At 52.8% G+C, this 18457-nt stretch overlaps 1 protein-coding gene across 1 annotated transcript; it reads right to left on the reverse strand.

Moving 5' to 3' along the window:
* Window positions 1-16403: 16403 nt before the first annotated feature.
* On the reverse strand, window positions 16404-17828 carry LOC121468831 (ferritin, higher subunit). Its single transcript, XM_041712989.2, has 4 exons — window positions 17467-17828; window positions 17129-17275; window positions 16927-17052; window positions 16404-16729 (listed from the first exon to the last, which is right to left on the reverse strand). Exons 1-4 carry the CDS (start codon window positions 17566-17568, stop codon window positions 16553-16555), a joined length of 552 nt encoding a protein of 183 aa, XP_041568923.1. The 5' UTR covers window positions 17569-17828; the 3' UTR covers window positions 16404-16552.
* Between the last annotated feature and the right edge of the window lie 629 nt (window positions 17829-18457).

Consider the following 18457-nt stretch of genomic DNA (forward strand, 5'->3'; position numbering starts at 1 on the left):
CTGGGAAAGAAAACTCACCAGTCCAGGTTCCTGATGTCAGTTTGTGGGGCTCCCCTGCGACTCTCAGGGCAGCACAATTATGAGGTGGGGGCAGCCCCTGTCTGGGACTTATCCTTCGATGTTTTGATTTTTTGCAGACTGCTGCCCGCTCAGGGCCACAGGACTCGGAGTGCAAACATCAGCTCTTTACCCTGGGAAAGAAAACTCACCAGTCCAGGTTGCTGATGTCAGTTTGTAGGGATCCCCTGGGACTGTCAGGGCAGCACACGTATGTCGTGGGGGCACCTCCTGTCTGGGACTTATCCTTCGATGTTCGGATTTTTTGCAGACTGCTGCCAGCTCAGGGCCACAGGACTCGGAGCGCAAACATCGGCTCTTTTCCCTGGGAAAGAAAACTCACCAGTCCAGGTTCCTGATGTCAGTTTGTGGGGCTCCCCTGGGACTGTCAGGGCAGCACAAGTATGAGGTGGGGGCAGCTCCTGTCTGGGACTTATCCTTCGATGTTTTGATTTTTTGCAGACTGCTGCCCGTTCAGGGCCACAGGACTCGGAGTGCAAACATCGGCTCTTTTCCCTGGGAAAGAAAACTCACCAGTCCAGGTTCGTGATGTCAGTTTGTAGGGCTCCCCTGGGACTCTCAGGGCAGCACAGGTATGTGGTGGGGGCAGCTCCTGTCTGGGACTTATCCTTCGATGTTTTGATTTTTTGCAGACTGCTGCCCGCTCAGGGCCACAGGACTCGGAGTGCAAACATCGGCTCTTTTCCCTGGGAAAGAAAACTCACCAGTCCAGGTTCCTGATGTCAGTTTGTAGGGCTGCCCTGGGACTCTCAGGGCAGCACAGGTATGTGGTGGGGGCAGCTCCGGTCTGGGACTTATCTTTTGATGTTTGGATTTTTTGCAGACTGCTGCCCGCTCAGGGCCACAGGACTCGGAGTGCAAACATCAGATCTTTTCCCTGGGAAAGAAAACTCACCAGTCAGGGTTCCTGATGTCAGTTTGTAGGGCTCCCTTTGGGTTGTCAGGGCAGCACAAGTATGAGGTAGTTCAGCACAAGTATGAGGTGGGGCAGCTCCTGTCTGGGACTTATCCTTCGATGTGTTGATTTTTTGCAGACTACTGCCCGCTCAGGGCCAATGGCCTCGGAGCGCAAACATCGGCTCTTGTCCCTGGGAAAGAAAACTCACCAGGTCCAGGTTCCTGATGTCAGTTTGTAGGGCTCCCTTTGGACTGTCAGGGCAGCACAGGTATGAGGTGGGGGCAGCTCCTGTCTGGGACTTATCCTTCGATGTTTGGATTTTTTGCAGACTACTGCCCGCTCAGGACCACAGGACCCTGAGCACAAACATCGGCTCTTTTCCCTGGGAAAGAAAACTCACCAGTCCAGGTTCCTGATGTCAGTTTGTAGGGCTCCCCTGGGACTGTCAGGGCAGCACAAGTATGAGGTGGGGGCAGATCCTGTCTGGGACTTATCCTTTGATGTTTTGATTTTTTGCAGACTGCTGCCAGCTCAGGGCCACAGGACTCGGAGCGCAAACATCGGCTCTTTTCCATGGGAAAGAAAACTCACCAGTCCAGGTTCCTGATGTCAGTGTGTAGGGCTCCCCTGGGACTCTCAGGGCAGCACAGGTATGAGGTGGGGGCAGCTCCTGTCTGGGACTTATCCTTCGATATTTTGATTTTTTGCAGACTACTGCCCGCTCAGGACCACAGGACCCTGGGCACAAACATCGGCTCTTTTCCCTGGGAAAGAAAACTCACCAGTCCAGGTTCCTGATGTAATTTTGTGGGGTTCCCCTGGGACTCTCAGGGCAGCACAAGTATGAGGTGGGGGCAGCTCCTGTCTGGGACTTATCCTTCGATGTTTTGATTTTTTGCAGACTGCTGCCAGTTCAGGGCCACAGGACTCGGAGCGCAAACATCGGCTCTTTTCCCTGGGAAAGAAAACTCACCAGTTAAGGTTCCTGAGGTCAGTTTGTAGGGCTCCCCTGGGACTGTCAGGGCAGCACAAGTATGAGGTGGGGGCAGCTCCTGTCTGGGACTTATCCTTCGATGTTTTGATTTTTTGCAGACTGCTGCCCGCTCAGGGCTAAAGGACTCGGAGCGCAAACATCGGCTCTTTTCCATGGGAAAGAAAACTCACCAGTCCAGGTTCCTGATGTCAGTTTGTAGGGCTCCCCTGGGACTGTCAGGCCAGCACAAGTATGAGGTGGGGGCAGCTCCTGTCTGGGACTTATCCTTCGATGTTTTGATTTTTTGCAGACTACTGCCCTCTCAGGGCCAAAGGCCTCGGAGCGCAAACATCGGCTCTTTTCCCTGGGAAAGAAAACTCACCAGTCCAGGTTCCTGATGTCAGTTTGTAGGGCTGCCCTGGGACTCTCAGGGCAGCACAAGTATGAGGTGGGGGCAGCCCCTGTCTGGGACTTATCCTTCGATGTTTGGATTTTTTGCAGACTGCTGCCAGTTTAGGGCCACAGGACCCTGAGCACAAACATCGGCTCTTTTCCCTGGGAAAGAAAACTCCCCAGTCCAGGTTCCTGATGTCAGTTTGTAGGGCTCCCCTGGGACTGTCAGGGCAGCACAGGTATGAGGTGGGGGCAGCTCCTGTCTGGCACTTATCCTTCAATGTTTTGATTTTTTGCAGACTGCTGCCAGTTTAGGGCCACAGGACCCTGAGCACAAACATCGGCTCTTTTCCCTGAGAAAGAAAACTCACCAGTCCAGGTTCCTGATGTCAGTTTCTAGGGCTCCCCTGGGACTGTCAGGGCAGCACAGGTATGTGGTGGGCGCAGCTCCTGTCTGGGACTTACCCTTTGATGTTCGGATTTTTTGCAGACTACTGCCAGATCAGGGCCACAGGACTCGGAGCGCGAACATCGGCTCTTTTCCCTGGGAAAGAAAACTCACCAGTCCAGGTTCCTGATGTCAGTTTCTAGGGCTCCCCTGGGACTCTCAGGGCAGCACAAGTATGAGGTGGGGGCAGCCCTGGTCTGGGACACATTCTTCGATGTTCGGATTTTGTGCAATCAGCTTCTCGCTCAGGGCTATAGGGTCCTGAGCACAAACTCAGGCTTTTCTTTCCAAGGTTGAGCCATCACTTTGGCTTCCTAATGCAAACAATGACGGACCCGCTTAGTACAACACCCTCACCCTGGGTTGGTGCCCTCCGCCACTGATTTGAAATGTCTGCATCTGAAAGGAAGTTAGGACTAATGTCAAACCTCTACAGGACAACTTAACAGTACCAAACATGTTATGTCAATCTCCTAATAAAATCTGGAGCCCAGCTGCACCCTGCATTACTAATTTCAAGTCCCCAGGACTTGTTCTATTACTGGCTATGCAGCAGGGCAGAGCAGCTCCGGTACAAATATGTGCAGACACCCGTGACACAGGACAGGACATGACAAACCAGGAGACAGAACAGGGAGGGAGAGCTTTTGATGAGAAGAAAGGACCGAGAGACCCAAAGAACAGAGAGTGCACCAGAGACAAGTGACAGGACACACACCAGAACTGCTCTGCCCTGCGCACCCCAGCACTGTGATCAAAACAGACACTTTTCCTTTAGCTGGCCTAAGGAGACACTTCTTGGACATCCTCATCTCCAAAACTAACTGAAAAACCCCTCCTGGGGAGTCCCAACCTGGCACCCTGCTTCCATCCCCTCTGTGGGTTGTAGCCCTTGACTTATCTTGCACATATCTGGGGATGCAAATCTCCATCGGGTGCAGAACGAGGCCTCCTGCCTGTCTGGGAAACTCCAGTTGTCACCAGGCTGTTGTCTCTTGGTCTGCCAAGACAAAGAAAACCAAACATCAGTGCACAACCGTAACAGCATAACGGCCAAAACCTGACAATTCTGCTACTCACCATTCTCCTCAGAATGGTCAGGCCACACACCGCAGGCGTGCTTGGAGGCCGACAGCATCATCTCAGGGTACACCTAGATTAAGTGGAGAAAGGGTGACATGGCATTGCTGAAACTTGAGTGGACTCTCACTCCTCCTCCCTACCTCCCTGACTCTCCACAACTCCTTGGCCACTGCTCTGGGTTACCAGGATGGGACCTTGAAATGTAAAATCAGTAGGCTTCATCACAGGGTCCTGTAATACTTCCAGAGGACTCACAAGCACAGCAAACCCAGTCCATCAGCCAGCTGGTGACAGGGGCTTGGCATACTCCCAGTGGATTCCCTAAAGCACAAAAACAAGAATGGATGATTACAGTTGCACCAAAAACTGAAACCTGAGCAAGAACAACTGCTTCTGTCCACTGCTCACCTGGCACACTGGGCTTTGGCTGCTGCTATCTGACTGGACCTCCTAAAAGTAAAGGCAAAGAACACCGCTGAAACTGATTCACCATTTAGTCTTCCCCTACAAATGCAAACAATGACTGACCTGCTCATGGCAAGTTCCTCACCCAGGATTCAGGCCATCTGCCACCGATTTGAGCTGTCTGTACCTGAAAAGAAGTTAGGACTAGTGTCAAACAGCTGCAGGAAAACTTAACAACACCAAAAATGTTATGTCCATCTCCTAATAAAATCTGGAGCCCAACTACACCCGGCATTACTAATTTCAAGGCCCCAGGACTTGTGCTATTACAGGCTACGCAGCAGGGCAGAGCAGGTCCGGTACAAATATGTGCAGACACCCGTGAGACATGATGTGACAAAGGAGAGGACACGACAGGGAGAGAGAGCTTTTGATGAGAAGAAAGGACCGAGAGACCCAAAGAACAGAGAGTGCACCAGAGACAAGTGACAGGACACACACCGGAACTGCTCTGCCCTGCGCACCTCAGCACTGTGATCAAAACAGACACTTTCCCTTCAGCTGGCCTAAGGAGACACTTCTTGGACATCCTCATCTCCAAACCTAACTCAAAAACCCCTCCTGGGGAGTCCCAACCTGGCACCTCGCTTCCATCCCCTCTGTGGGTTGTAGCCCTTGACTTATCTTGCGCATATCTGGGGATGCAAATCCCTGTTGGCTGCAGAAGGACACCGTCTGCCTGTCTGGTAAGTTCCAGCTGTCACCTCTTGGCCTGCCAAGAGAAAGAAAACCAAACATCAGTGCACAGCCTTAACAGCACATTGGCCAAAACCTGATAATTTTGCTACTCACCATCCTCCTCAGAATGCCCGGGTTCTGGGCCTGCATGCTCCGGGTGTGGTTGGATTCTGATGCCATCATTGCAGGGCACACCTAGGTTAAGGGGAGGCAATGCTGAAACTCGAGAGGACTCTCACTCCTCCTCCCTACCTCCCCGACTCACCACAACTCCTTGGCCACTGCTCTGGGCTACCAGGATGGGACCTTGAAATCCAAAATCAGAAGGCTTCATCACAGGGTCCTGTAATATTTCCAGAGGGCTCATATGCGCAGGAAACCCAGTCCATCAGCCAGCTGGTGACAGGGGATATGCAAACTCCCAGTGGATTCCCTAAAGCACAAAAACAAGAATGGATGCTTACAGTTGCACCAAAAACTGAAACCTGAGCAAGAACAACTGCTTCTGTCCACTGCTCACCTGGCACACTGGGCTTTGGCTGCTGCTATCTGCCTGGACCTCCTAAAAATAAAGGCAAAGAACAGGGCTGAAACAGATTCACCATTAATGCTTCCCCTGTAAATGCAAACAATGACTGACCTGCTCATGGGAAGTTCCTCACCAAGGATTCGGGCCCTCCAGCCACAGACTTGAAATGTCTGCATCTGAAAGGAAGTTAGGACTAATGTCAAACCTCTACAGGACAACTTAACACCACCAAACATGTTATGTCAATCTCCTAATAAAACCTGGAGCCCAGCTGCACCCTGCATTACTAATTTCAAGTCCCCAGGACTTGTGCTATTACAGGCTACACAGCAGGGCAGAGCAGCTCCGGGACAAATATGTGCAGACACCCGTGACACAGGACAGGACATGACAAACCAGGAGACAGAACAGGGAGAGAGAGCTTTTGATGAGAAGAAAGGACTGAGAGACCCAAAGAACACAGAGTGCACCAGAGACAAGTGACAGGACACACACCGGAACTGCTCTGCCCTGCGCACCTCAGCACTGTGATCAAAACAGACACTTTCCCTTCAGCTGGCCTAAGGAGACACTTCTTAGACATCCCCGTATCCAAAACTGACTCAAAAACCCCCCTGGGGAGTCCCAACCCGGCACCTCGCTTCCATCCCCTCTGTGGGTTGTAGCCCTTGACTTATCTTGCACATATCTGGGGATCCAAATCTCCATCTGGTGCAGAACGAGGCCTCCTGCCTGCCTGGGAAACTCCAGTTGTCACCAGGCTGTTCTCTCTTGGTCTGCCAAGACAAAGAAAACCAAACATCAGTGCACAACCGTAACAGCACAATGGCCAAATCCTGACAATTTTGCTACTCACCATTCGCCTCAGAATGGTCGGGCCACACACCGCAGGCGTGCTTGGAGGCCGACAGCATCATCTCAGGGTACACCTAGATTAAGTGGAGAAAGGGTGACATGGCATTGCTGAAACTTGAGTGGACTCTCACTCCTCCTCCCTACCTCCCTGACTCACCACAACTCCTTGGCCACTGCTCTGGGTTACCAGGATGGGAGCTTGAAATGTAAAATCAGTAGGCTTCATCACAGGATCCTGTAATACTTCCAGAGGACTCACAAGCACAGCAAACTCAGTCCATCAGCCAGCTGGTGACAGGGGATATGCAAACTCCCAGTGGATTCCCTAAAGCACAAAAACAAGAATGGATGCTTACAGTTGCACCAAAAACTGAAACCTGAGCAAGAACAACTGCTTCTCTCCAATGCTCACCTGGCACACTGGGCCTTGACTGCTGCTATCTGCCTGGACCTCCTAAAAATAAAGGCAAAGAACACCGCTGTAACACAGTCACCATTTAGAATTCCCCTGTAAATGCAAACAATGACTGACCTGCTCATGGGAAGTTCCTCATCCAGGACTGGTGCCCTTTGCCACCGATTTGAAATGTCTCCATCTGAAAGGAAGTTAGAACTAATGTCAAAATGCTGCAGGAGAACTCAACACCACCAAACATGTTCTGGTAATCTCCTAACACAATCTGGAGCCCAGCTACACCCTGCACTACCAATTTCAAGCCCCCAGGACTTATGCTATTACAGGCTACGCAGCAGGGCAGAGCAGCTCCGGTACAAATATGTGCAGACACCCGTGACACAGGACGTGACAAACGAGGGGACAGGACAGGGAGAGAGAGCTTTCCACAAGAAGAAAAGACTGAGAGACCCAAAGAACACAGAATGCACCAGAAAAATGACAGGACACACACCGGAACTGCTCTGCCCTGCGCACCCCAGCACTGTGATCAAAACAGACACTTTTCTTTTAGCTGGCCTAAGGAGACACTTCTTGGACATCCTCATCTCCAAAACTAACTTTAAAACCCCTCCTAGGGAGTCCCAACCTGGCACCTCGCTTCCATCCCCTCTGTGGGTTGTAGCCCTTGACTTATCTTGCGCATATCTGGGGATGCAAATCCCTGTTGGCTGCAGAAGAAGGCCGTCTGCCTGTCTGGTAAGTTCCAGCTGTCACCTCTTGGCCTGCCAAGAGAAAGAAAACCAAACCTCAGTGCACAGCCTTAAGAGCACAGGGGCCAAAACCTCATAATTTTGCTACTCACCATCCTCCTCAGAATGCCCGGGTTCTTGGCCTGCACGCTCCAGGTGTGGTTGGATTCTGATGCCATCATTCCAGGGTACACCTAGGTTGAGGGGAGACAATGCTGAAACACGAGAGGACTCTCACTCCTCCTCCCTACCTCCCCGACTCACCACAAATCCTTGGCCACTGCTCTGGGCTACCAGGATGGGACCTTGAAATGTAAAATCAGTAGGCTCCATCACAGGGTCCTGTAATACTTCCAGAGGACTCACAAGCGCAGCAAACCCAGTCCATCAGCCAGCTGGTGACAGGGGATATGCAAACTCCCAGTGGATTCCCTAAAGCACAAAAACAAGAATGGATGAATACAGTTGCACCAAAAACTGAAACCTTAGCAAGAACAACTGCTTCTCTCCAGTGCTCACCTGGCACACTGGGCTTTGACTGCTGCTATCTGCCCGGACCTCCTAAAAGTAAAGGCAAAGAACACTGCTGAAACTGATTCACCATTTAGTCTTCCCCTACAAATGCAAACAATGACTGACCTGCTCATGGGAAGTTCCTCACCAAGGATTCGGGCCCTCCAGCCACAGACTTGAAATGTCTGCATCTGAAAGAAAGTTAGAACTAATGTCAAAATGCTGCAGGACAACTCAACACCACCAAACATGTTCTGGTAATCTCCTAACACAATTTGGAGCCCAGCTACACCCTGCATTACCAATTTCAAGCCCCCAGGACTTGTGCTATTACAGGCTATGCAGCAGGGCAGAGCAGCTCCGGTACAAATATGTGCAGACACCCGTGACACAGGACGTGACAAACGAGGGGACAGGACAGGGAGAGAGAGCTTTCCACAAGAAGAAAAGACTGAGAGACCCAAAGAACACAGAATGCACCAGAGACAAGTGACAGGACACACACCAGAACTGCTCTGCCCTGCGCACCTCAGCACTGTGATCAAAATAGACACTTTTCCTTTAGCTGGCCTAAGGAGACACTTCTTGGACATCCTCATCTCCAAAACTAACTCAAAAACCCCTCCTGGGGACTCCCAACCTGGCACCTCGCTTCCATCCCCTCCGTGGGTTGTAGCCCTTGACTTATCTTGCACATATCTGGGGATGCAAATCCCTGTTGGCTGCAGAAGAAGGCCGTCTGCCTGTCTGGTAAGTTCCAGCTGTCACCTCTTGGCCTGCCAAGAGAAAGAAAACCAAACATCAGTGCACAGCCTTAAGAGCACATGGGCCAAAACCTGATAATTTTGCTACTCACCATTCTCCTCAGAATGCCCGGGTTCTTGGCCTGCACGCTCCGGGTGTGGTTGGATTCTGACGCCATCATTGCAGGGCACACCTAGGTTAAGGGGAGACAATGCTGAAACACGAGAGGACTCTCACTCCTCCTCCCTACCTCCCCGACTCACCACAAATCCTTGGCCACTGCTCTGGGTTACCAGGATGGGACCTTGAAGTGCAAAATCAGAAGGCTTCATCACAGGGTCCTGTAATACTTCCAGAGGGCTCATATGTGCAGGAAACCCAGTCCATCAGCCAGCTGGTGACAGGGGCTTGGCATACTCCCAGTGGATTCCCTAAAGCACAAAAACAAGAATGGATGCTTACAGTTGCACCAAAAACTGAAACCTTAGCAAGAATCACTGCTTCCCTCCACTGCTCACCTGGCACACTGGGCTTTGGCTGCTGCTATCTGACTGGACCTCCTAAAAGTAAAGGCAAAGAACAGGGCTGAAAAAGAGTCACCATTTAGTCTTCCCCTACAAATGCAAACAATGACTGACCTGCTCATGGGAAGTTCCTCACCCAGGATTCGGGCCATCTGCCACCGATTTGAGCTGTCTGTACCTGAAAAGAAGTTAGGACTAGTGTCAAACAGCTGCAGGAAAACTTAACAACACCAAAAATGTTATGTCAATCTCCTAATAAAATCTGGAGCCCAACTACACCCGGCATTACCAATTTCAAGTCCCCAGGACTTGTGCTATTACAGGCTACGCAGCAGGGCAGAGCAGGTCCGGTACAAATATGTGCAGACACCCGTGAGACATGATGTGACAAAGGAGAGGACACGACAGGGAGAGAGAGCTTTTGATGAGAAGAAAGGACCGAGAGACCCAAAGAACAGAGAGTGCACCAGAGACAAGTGACAGGACACACACCGGAACTGCTCTGCCCTGCGCACCCCAGCACTGTGATCAAAACAGACACTTTCCCTTCAGCTGGCCTAAGGAGACGCTTCTTAGACATCCCAGTGTCCAAACTGACTCAAAAACCCCTCCTGGGGAGTCCCAACCTGGCACCTCGCTTCCATCCCCTCTGTGGGTTGTAGCCCTTGACTTATCTTGCACATATCTGGGGATCCAAATCTCCATTGGGTGCAGAACGAGGCCTCCTGCCTGTCTGGGAAACTCCAGTTGTCACCAGGCTGTTCTCTCTTGGTCTGCCAAGACAAAGAAAACCAAACATCAGTGCACAACCGTAACAGCACAACGGCCAAAACCTGACAATTCTGCTACTCACCATTCTCCTCAGAATGGTCGGGCCACACACCGCAGGCGTGCTTGGAGGCCCACAGCATCATCTCAGGGTACACCTAGATTAAGTGGAGAAAGGGTGACATGGCATTGCTGAAACTTGAGTGGACTCTCACTCCTCCTCCCTACCTCCCTGACTCACCACAACTCCTTGGCCACTGCTCTGGGTTACCAGGATGGGACCTTGAAATGTAAAATCAGTAGGCTTCATCACAGGGTCCTGTAATACTTCCAGAGGACTCACAAGCACAGCAAACCCAGTCCATCAGCCAGCTGGTGACAGGGGCTTGGCATACTCCCAGTGGATTCCCTAAAGCACAAAAACAAGAATGGATGCTTACAGTTGCACCAAAAAGTGAAACCTTAGCATGAACAACTGCTTCTGTCCACTGCTCACCTGGCACACTGGGCTTTGGCTGCTGCTATCTGCCTGGACCTCCTAAAAGTAAAGGCAAAGAACAGGGCTGAAACAGATTCACCATTTATGCTTCCCCTTAAATGCAAACAATGACTGACCTGCTCATGGGAAGTTCCTCACCAAGGATTCGGGCCCTCCAGCCACAGACTTGAAATGTCTGCATCTGAAAGGAAGTTAGGACTAATGTCAAACCTCTACAGGACAACTTAACAGTACCAAACATGCTATGTCAATCTCCTAATAAAATCTGGAGCCCAGCTGCACCCTGCATTACTAATTTCAAGGCCCCAGGACTTGTGCTGTTACAGGCTACGCAGCAGGGCAGAGCAGGTCCGGGACAAATATGTGCAGACACCCGTGACACAGGACAGGACATGACAAACCAGGAGACAGAACAGGGAGGGAGAGCTTTTGATGAGAAGAAAGGACTGAGAGACCCAAAGAACACAGAGTGCACCAGAGACAAGTGACAGGACACACACCGGAACTGCTCTGCCCTGCGCACCTCAGCACTGTGATCAAAACAGACACTTTCCCTTCAGCTGGCCTAAGGAGACGCTACTTAGACATCCCCGTATCCAAAACTGACTCAAAAACCCCCCTGGGGAGTCCCAACCTGGCACCTCGCTTCCATCCCCTCTGTGGGTTGTAGCCCTTGACTTATCTTGCACATATCTGGGGATCCAAATCTCCATTGGGTGCAGAACGAGGCCTCCTGCTTGTCTGGGAAACTCCAGTTGTCACCAGGCTGCTCTCTCTTGGTCTGCCAAGACAAAGAAAACCAAACATCAGTGCACAACCGTAACAGCACAATGGCCAAAACCTGACAATTTTGCTACTCACCATTCTCCTCAGAATGGTCGGGCCACACACCGCAGGCGTGCTTGGAGGCCGACAGCATCATCTCAGGGTACACCTAGATTAAGTGGAGAAAGGGTGACATGGCATTGCTGAAACTTGAGTGGACTCTCACTCCTCCTCCCTACCTCCCTGACTCACCACAACTCCTTGGCCACTGCTCTGGGTTACCAGGATGGGACCTTGAAATGTAAAATCAGTAGGCTTCATCATAGGGTCCTGTAATACTTCCAGAGGACTCACAAGCACAGCAAACCCAGTCCATCAGCCAGCTGGTGACAGGGGATATGCAAACTCCCAGTGGATTCCCTAAAGCACAAAAACAAGAATGGATGCTTACAGTTGCACCAAAAAGTGAAACCTGAGCAAGAACAACTGCTTCTGTCCACTGCTCACCTGGCACACTGGGCCTTGACTGCTGCTATCTGTCTGGACCTCCTAAAAATAAAGGCAAAGAACAGTGCTGTAACACAGTCACCATTTAGAATTCCCCTGTAAATGCAAACAATGACTGACCTGCTCATGGGAAGTTCCTCATCCAGGACTGGGTCCCTTTGCCACCGATTTGAGCTGTCTGCATCTGAAAGGATGTTAGAACTAATGTCAAACAGCTGCAGGACAACTTAACAGTACCAAACATGTTATGTCAATCTCCTAATAAAATCTGGAGCCCAGCTGAACCCTGCATTACTAATTTCAAGTCCCCAGGACTTGTGCTAATACAGGCTATGCAGCAGGGCAGAGAAGCTCCGGTACAAATACGTGCAGACACCCGTGACACAGGACAGGACACGACAAACCAGGAGACAGGACAGGGAGAGAGAGCTTTTGATGAGAAGAAAGGACTGAGAGACCCAAAGAACACAGAATGCACCAGAGACAAGTGACAGGACACACACCGGAACTTCTCTGCCCTGCGCACCCCGGCACTGTGATCAAAACAGACACTTCCTTTAGCTGGCCTAAGGAGACACTTCTTGGACATCCTCATCTCTAAAACTAACTCAAAAACCCCTCCTGGGGAGTCCCAACCTGGCACCTCGCTTCCATCCCCTCTGTGGGTTGTAGCCCTTGACTTATCTTGCGCATATCTGGGGATTCAAATCCCTATCGGGTGCAGAAGGGGGCCACTACTCCCATCCCCAGGCCATGGACCATACTTATCTTTTGGATGACTGGAAATGTGAATCCATGTTGGACCTGAAATGAATCTGCCTCGGAGGGGATCTCTTGTTGGCCTCTTAGTCAGCTAGAATAAAGAACAGGAAAATCAATGGTTGAGTTTAGTGTTATGTGGGCCAAATCCCAGCAAGTCAGATACTTATCCTCTCCTGAGCGTGCCTGGGTGCTCAAGTCTCCAGCTCCATCCCTAGTCTAAGGTTTGGCTGTTATTATGAGTAGCACCTGGTTTAGAGAGGCAAAGTTACATGGCATTTCTGTGAGTTCAGTGGATGAGCTTGTGTGCTGTATGATACATGGATGCCTCTGCTATGCTTGTGAAAAGCCTTGCAAATAGACACCATTTCTCAACCTACTGCCTGCAAAACCCCACCATGATAACTCTTAACTGGGTACCCTGCTCACTCTCCCACTCCTAGTCCCAAACCTCAACTCACCTGAAGCCTCAATCTCAGACATCATCTTTGACACAGGGCAGATCCCTTTTGGAACATGATCACTCTGCTGAAAAAATGCTGTACTCGACACAACCTGGAATTACAGGAAGTGCACTCCTCCTAAAAAAAACCCAAAAAATTAGAGATTACAAAAGCACTTCACCACCCCTGAATGCACAACCCCAAATCATGAAATTAAATACTACCTGTGTTCAGCGTTGTTTTCCTCACAGTATCTTCAAAGCCTCTGTTGCATTAGAAGCCCAAAAGTACCTGCAGAGAACAAACAGAGATAAGGTGAAAGAGCCTCTTCACAAAAATGAGAGGAGAGCACTTACCCCAGTGGATCCCAGAGAGCAAATGAAGCCTCTTGGCAAAGGCTGGGGTTAATATACCCCTGATTGGGCTGACTCAGAGCAGCTGTGGCTGTTTGGCTCCTCTGATTTGAGTTCAAGGGGAATAATGGGCTGGATACAGAAAAAAACTCTTCAGGGAAATGACAGCTGCTTCTCTGTGTCACCCTCCAGCTGCCCCTGTCCCCCTCAGCATCTCCCTGTGTCACCCACTGTCCTCTCCCCCTGTTCCTCCCTCAGCTCCCAGCCTCTGTCACCCTCAAGCCCCCACAGTGCCCCTCAAGCTGCCCCTCAGCCTCTATGCCATGAAAAGACCCTAAAAAAACCATTAAAATGCCCTAAAAACACCCTCATCCTCACTATGTCCTAAACCCCCACAAAATCATAAAAATAGGCTCAGAATACCCTTAAAATACAATAAAATTACCCTACTTTAAAAAAACCCTAAACCACCCCTAAAAATCCCCAAAGAACCTTTAAAAATCCCTAAACATTCCTAAAAGAGCTCTAAAAATAGCCCCAAAATCCTTAAAACACACTGATAAGACCCTAAAAACCATAAAACTTCCCTCAAAAAAACCTAAAAATACTCTGGTCCTAAGAGTCCTCCACATACCCCCAATAGTCCTAAAAAAGCCCTAAAAATTGTTAAATAGTCTTAAAACAGCCCCAAGAACACCCCAGAAAAAATCCCATAGAAATTCTAATTAGTACTAAGAAAGCCCTTGAAGCACCTTAAATAAATCTTTTAAAAACCCTGAAAATACCCTAGAAGTAGCCTAAAACCTCCCAGAAAGTTCCTCAAGAGCTTCTGTGAGAAAACCCCTCAAACACCCTTTAAAAACACTTTAAAAAATACTTTAAAAAGTGTTCAGTCCCAGACACCATCCATGCCTTTTAATTAAAGTAACTGCCTGCAGCTGCTGGGAGGGTTCTGTGGCTGTCCCAGCATTAGGGTCACTGCCTGCAGCTGCTGCTGGGGAAAACTGGTGTTCTTGGGGTGCTGTTTGGGGTGAGCTTAGGGCTTGTTCACCTGTCACCCTCAGGCACCCTCCACTTTGTCCCTCAAGGCACCCCTTGCCTCCATGTGTCACCCTCCAGCTCCCCATTGCAGCCTCTCAGTGTCCCTGTGCCCCCCTTTTTACTCCTACAGACCCCTTCTGCCCCTCAGCCTCCTTGTGTCACCCTCCATTCCCCCACCTCAGCCTCTCAGTGTCCCTGTGCCCCCCTTTTTACTCCTACAGACCCCTTCTGCCCCTCAGCCTCCTTGTGTCACCCTCCATTCCCCCACCGCAGCCTCTCAGCATCTCTGTGCCTCCCTTTTTACTCCTACAGACCCCTTCTGCCTCTCAGCCTCCATGTGTCACCCTCCATTCCCCCATTGCAGCCTCTCAGTGTCTCTGTGTCCCCCTTTTTACTCCTACAGACCCTTCTGCCTCTCAGCCTCCTTGTGTCACCCTCCAGCTCCCCATTGCAGCCTCTCAGTGTCCCTGTGCCCCCCTTTTTACTCCTACAGACCCTTCTGCCCCTCAGCCTCCTTGTGTCACCCTCCATTCCCGCACCGCAGCCTCTCAGTGTCCCTGTGTCCCCCTTTTTACTCCTACAGACCCTTCTGCCTCTCAGCCTCCATGTGTCACCCTCCATTCCCCCATTGCAGCCTCTCAGTGTCTCTGTGTCCCCCTTTTTACTCCTACAGACCCTTCTGCCTCTCAGCCTCCTTGTGTCACCCTCAATTCCTTCACCGCAGCCTCTCAGTGTCTCTGTGCCCCCCTTTTTACTCCTGCACACCCCTTCTGCCTATCAGCTGCACCCACCATCTGTGCCACCCTCAGCCCCAGGTCCCTTTCTGACACCGTCTGGGAATCCAGGGCTTTGTAGGGCTCTGGCCGCCCTGGAACCCTGGCAGGGGTCAGGAACCCCCCTGTACAGATCCGATGTTCGCATTTTTGCAGTCAGCTGCCTGCTCAGGGCCACAGGACCCTGAGCACAAACATCGGCTCTTTTCCCTGGGAAAGAAAACTCAGCAGTCCAGGTTCCTGATGTCAGTTTCTAGGGCTCCCCTGGGACTGTCAGGGCAGCACAAGTATGAGGTGGGGGCAGCTCCTGTCTGGGACTTATCCTTCGATGTTCGGATTTTTTGCAGTCAGCTGCCCGCTCAGGGCCACAGGACCCTGAGCACAAACAAGTATGAGGTGGGGGCAGCTCCTGTCTGGGACTTATCCTTCAATAACAAGCGTATGGGTCCAGGGATCAGTGGCCCAGAAGGACATTTTGCATCTTCTATTTCTGAATGGAGCAGGATTTCACATGGAGAAAAACTGCCCCCACAAAGAATTCGGGCTGCCCTGGCAGTGACAAGCACCTCCTGCAAACCGGCATCAGGAACCTGGGGTGGTGAGTTCTGTGTAAGGGAAAAGGGCTGATGTTCAATTTCAGGCGCCTGTGGCCCTGAATGGGCAGTTGCCTCCTAAAATTTGAATGGCGCAGGCTGTGTCCCAGACCCAACCTGCCCCCACTCAAACTTGTGCTGCCCTGACAGTCCCAAGCGCACCCTGCAAACTGACATCAGGAACCTGGGCTGGCGAGTTTTCTTTCCCAGGGAAATGGGCCGGCGTTCATGTTCAGGAGTCACCTTCTGCCTCCTTAATTTGAAAACGGTGCAGGATTTCTCGCTGACAAAAGCTGCAAGGAACTATAGCTTTGGCTGGCCTAGGATGGACAGATCTACTCTGTAAACTTGTCCCAAGATGCTGAAGTTGAAGGCTCTCCTTCCTGTGTTGAAGAGCCCCTTCTAGTTTTCTTCAGACCTTACTACAGGGTCAGAACGTGCTCAGCAACACCTGATATTCCTATAAACTTGTTAGGTGTTGCCCATCAGTGAAGGGGCCGTGCCACCTCCCCCATCCCATGACAGGCCGGTGTCCCCTCCCCGGTGCGGGGGGAGCAAATAACAGAGGAGACAACTGCAGGCAAAGACAGACCCTTTATTGGAATCATGCTGGGAGGGCCCAGCAGGCAGGGCCCCCTTGGATGGGGCAGGGGGGTTACAAGGGTCTGGGGGCAGAGGAAGACGGTGCTGGGGGCTGTCTGTGGAGGCAAAGGTGGGGGGAGTTTCAGCTGCGCTCCTCCAAGCTCAGACGGTCGAACAGGTATTCACCGAGGCCAGCCGAGGCCCCCCCAGGCCCAGTGGCCCCACCAGCGAGGCGCCGCAGGTTAGTGGCATGGTCCCCCAGCTCCTTGATGGCCTTCACTTGCTCGTCCAGGTAGTTGGACTCCAGGAAGTCACAAAGCTGTGGGACAAAGCAATATCAGGCAGGGCCGAGGGTCTGTGAGAGGCGAGGGACCCTCAGGAGCAGCAGGAGATTGCAAGGACGCCCGTGGGAGAGGGAGCCGCGGGGCGATCCCAAGGCACGGGCATGGGAAATGGGAGGAATTGGGAGCATTTGGAGCTGGGGGCGAGTGGGGTGAAAGCCACGGCACCACTCACGTGGGGGTCCCCCTTCTCGGAAGCCAAGGCGTGCAGGTCCAGCAGCGCCTGGTTCACCGACTTCTCCAGCTGCAGCGCCGCTTCCACCGCCTCCAGCGCCGAGCCCCAGGCGTCCCGCTCCGGCTTCTGCGGGGCACGAACCGTCACGGCAGCCCGCGGCCAACCGGCCCACAGCCACAGCCGCCCTCCCACCAGCGCACACCTTGATGTCCTGCAGGAGGATGCGGCCGCCGCGGCGCGTCTGGAAGCGCAGGAGCCCCTCGGCGTGCTCCCGCTCCTCCCGCGACTGCTGCAGGAAAAACTGCGACACCCGCGGCAGGGCCACGTCGTCCCTGTCGAAGTAAAACCCCTGCGGGAGGGGAGGGGGGGGGGAAGGTCAGGAGGAGCCCCCCAGGACCCCCCCCCACCCCCCCCAAATTCCTCTGATTCCGCCCTCCCAAGCGGCGCAGCCTCCCCTCCAGCAGCGCGGCGGGATGGAATTGGGTTTTGGGGCAAAGGAAGGGAGAAGGGAGGGGGATCCCCCAACCCCGAGCCCCCCACCATGGAGAGGTAGACGTAGGAAGCGTAGAGCTCCATGTTGGCCATGCGGTTGATGGCGGCTTCGCAGTCGCGGTGGTAGTTCTGGCGGATCTGGGAGTCCATGGCGGGACGGACGGCGCGGTTCGGGTTCGGGTTCGGGTTCGGGAGCGGCGGGACGGACGGGCGGACGGCCGAGATGGACGAAGGGCCGCGAGCAGCCGGTTCCGTTCAAGCACTGTTGAAGCGAGAACGCGGCTGTGGCCGCTCAACGTCCGCCGCGGGGTTTTATCGCCCTGCCCCGCCGGGCACCCCGCCCGCCCCTCCGGAAGGGGCGCGGTGGCCTTGGCCCTTGGCCGTGTTTGTCACACGGTCCCGCAGTCAGCATGACTGGGCAGGATTTTGGGGCTGGGGGGGTTCCACCCCACGCTTGTGTCCCCCCCATGAGCGGTGTCCCGGGGGGGGCTGGGGGAGAGCCCCAGTTCACTGCAGGGTTGGGGGGCTGGAGGGAGCTTGGGGGGTGTTTTTTGGGTGTCCTGCCAGGTCCCGAGGCGCGATTGCCCGTTAATCGGAGTTTAAGAGGTTGTAGGGTGCGGAAGGAGCTGACTCGGCGCCGGGACAACAAAAGAGGAACTTGGCCGCGGGGAAAGAGCTGAATCCGCATTTCCGCCGCTCCGCAACTGGGGGAGACTGGTTGGAACTGGGTGTCCCCGGAGCTTCCCTTCCCATCCCTCATCTCTCGGGGTCCCCGCAGCTCCAGGGGCGCCCGGCTCGGCTGGCTGAGAGGAACCTCGGGGGGGAAGGGGGAGCACCCCCAAAGCCACCCCCAAAGCCACCCCCGCGCCCCCCGAAGCCACCCCAATGTCCCTCTGGCGCTGGGTCCAGAGGTTGCGCTGCAGGAAGGACACGGCCCCGTGGAGAAGGGTCCAGATGTGGGACCCCAACCCCAAGACCCTCCTGAGCGGCTGCTCAGTGAACCCCGGGATCGGGACCCCCCTCCCCCGCACACACACAC

Source organism: Taeniopygia guttata, chromosome 37 (genome assembly GCF_048771995.1).
Source record: "Taeniopygia guttata chromosome 37, bTaeGut7.mat, whole genome shotgun sequence".
Lineage (NCBI taxonomy): Eukaryota > Metazoa > Chordata > Aves > Passeriformes > Estrildidae > Taeniopygia > Taeniopygia guttata.

Coding starts and splice junctions, on each gene's coding strand:
- LOC121468831 (XM_041712989.2), bottom strand. CDS start 17,568: ATGGACTCCCAGATCCGCCAGAACTACCACCGCGACTGCGAAGCCGCC. Junction 17,053..17,128: donor TCCTCCTGCAGGACATCAAG/GTGTGCGCTGGT, acceptor CGTGCCCCGCAG/AAGCCGGAGCGGGACGCCTG. Junction 16,730..16,926: donor CCGAGAAGGGGGACCCCCAC/GTGAGTGGTGCC, acceptor TTTGTCCCACAG/CTTTGTGACTTCCTGGAGTC.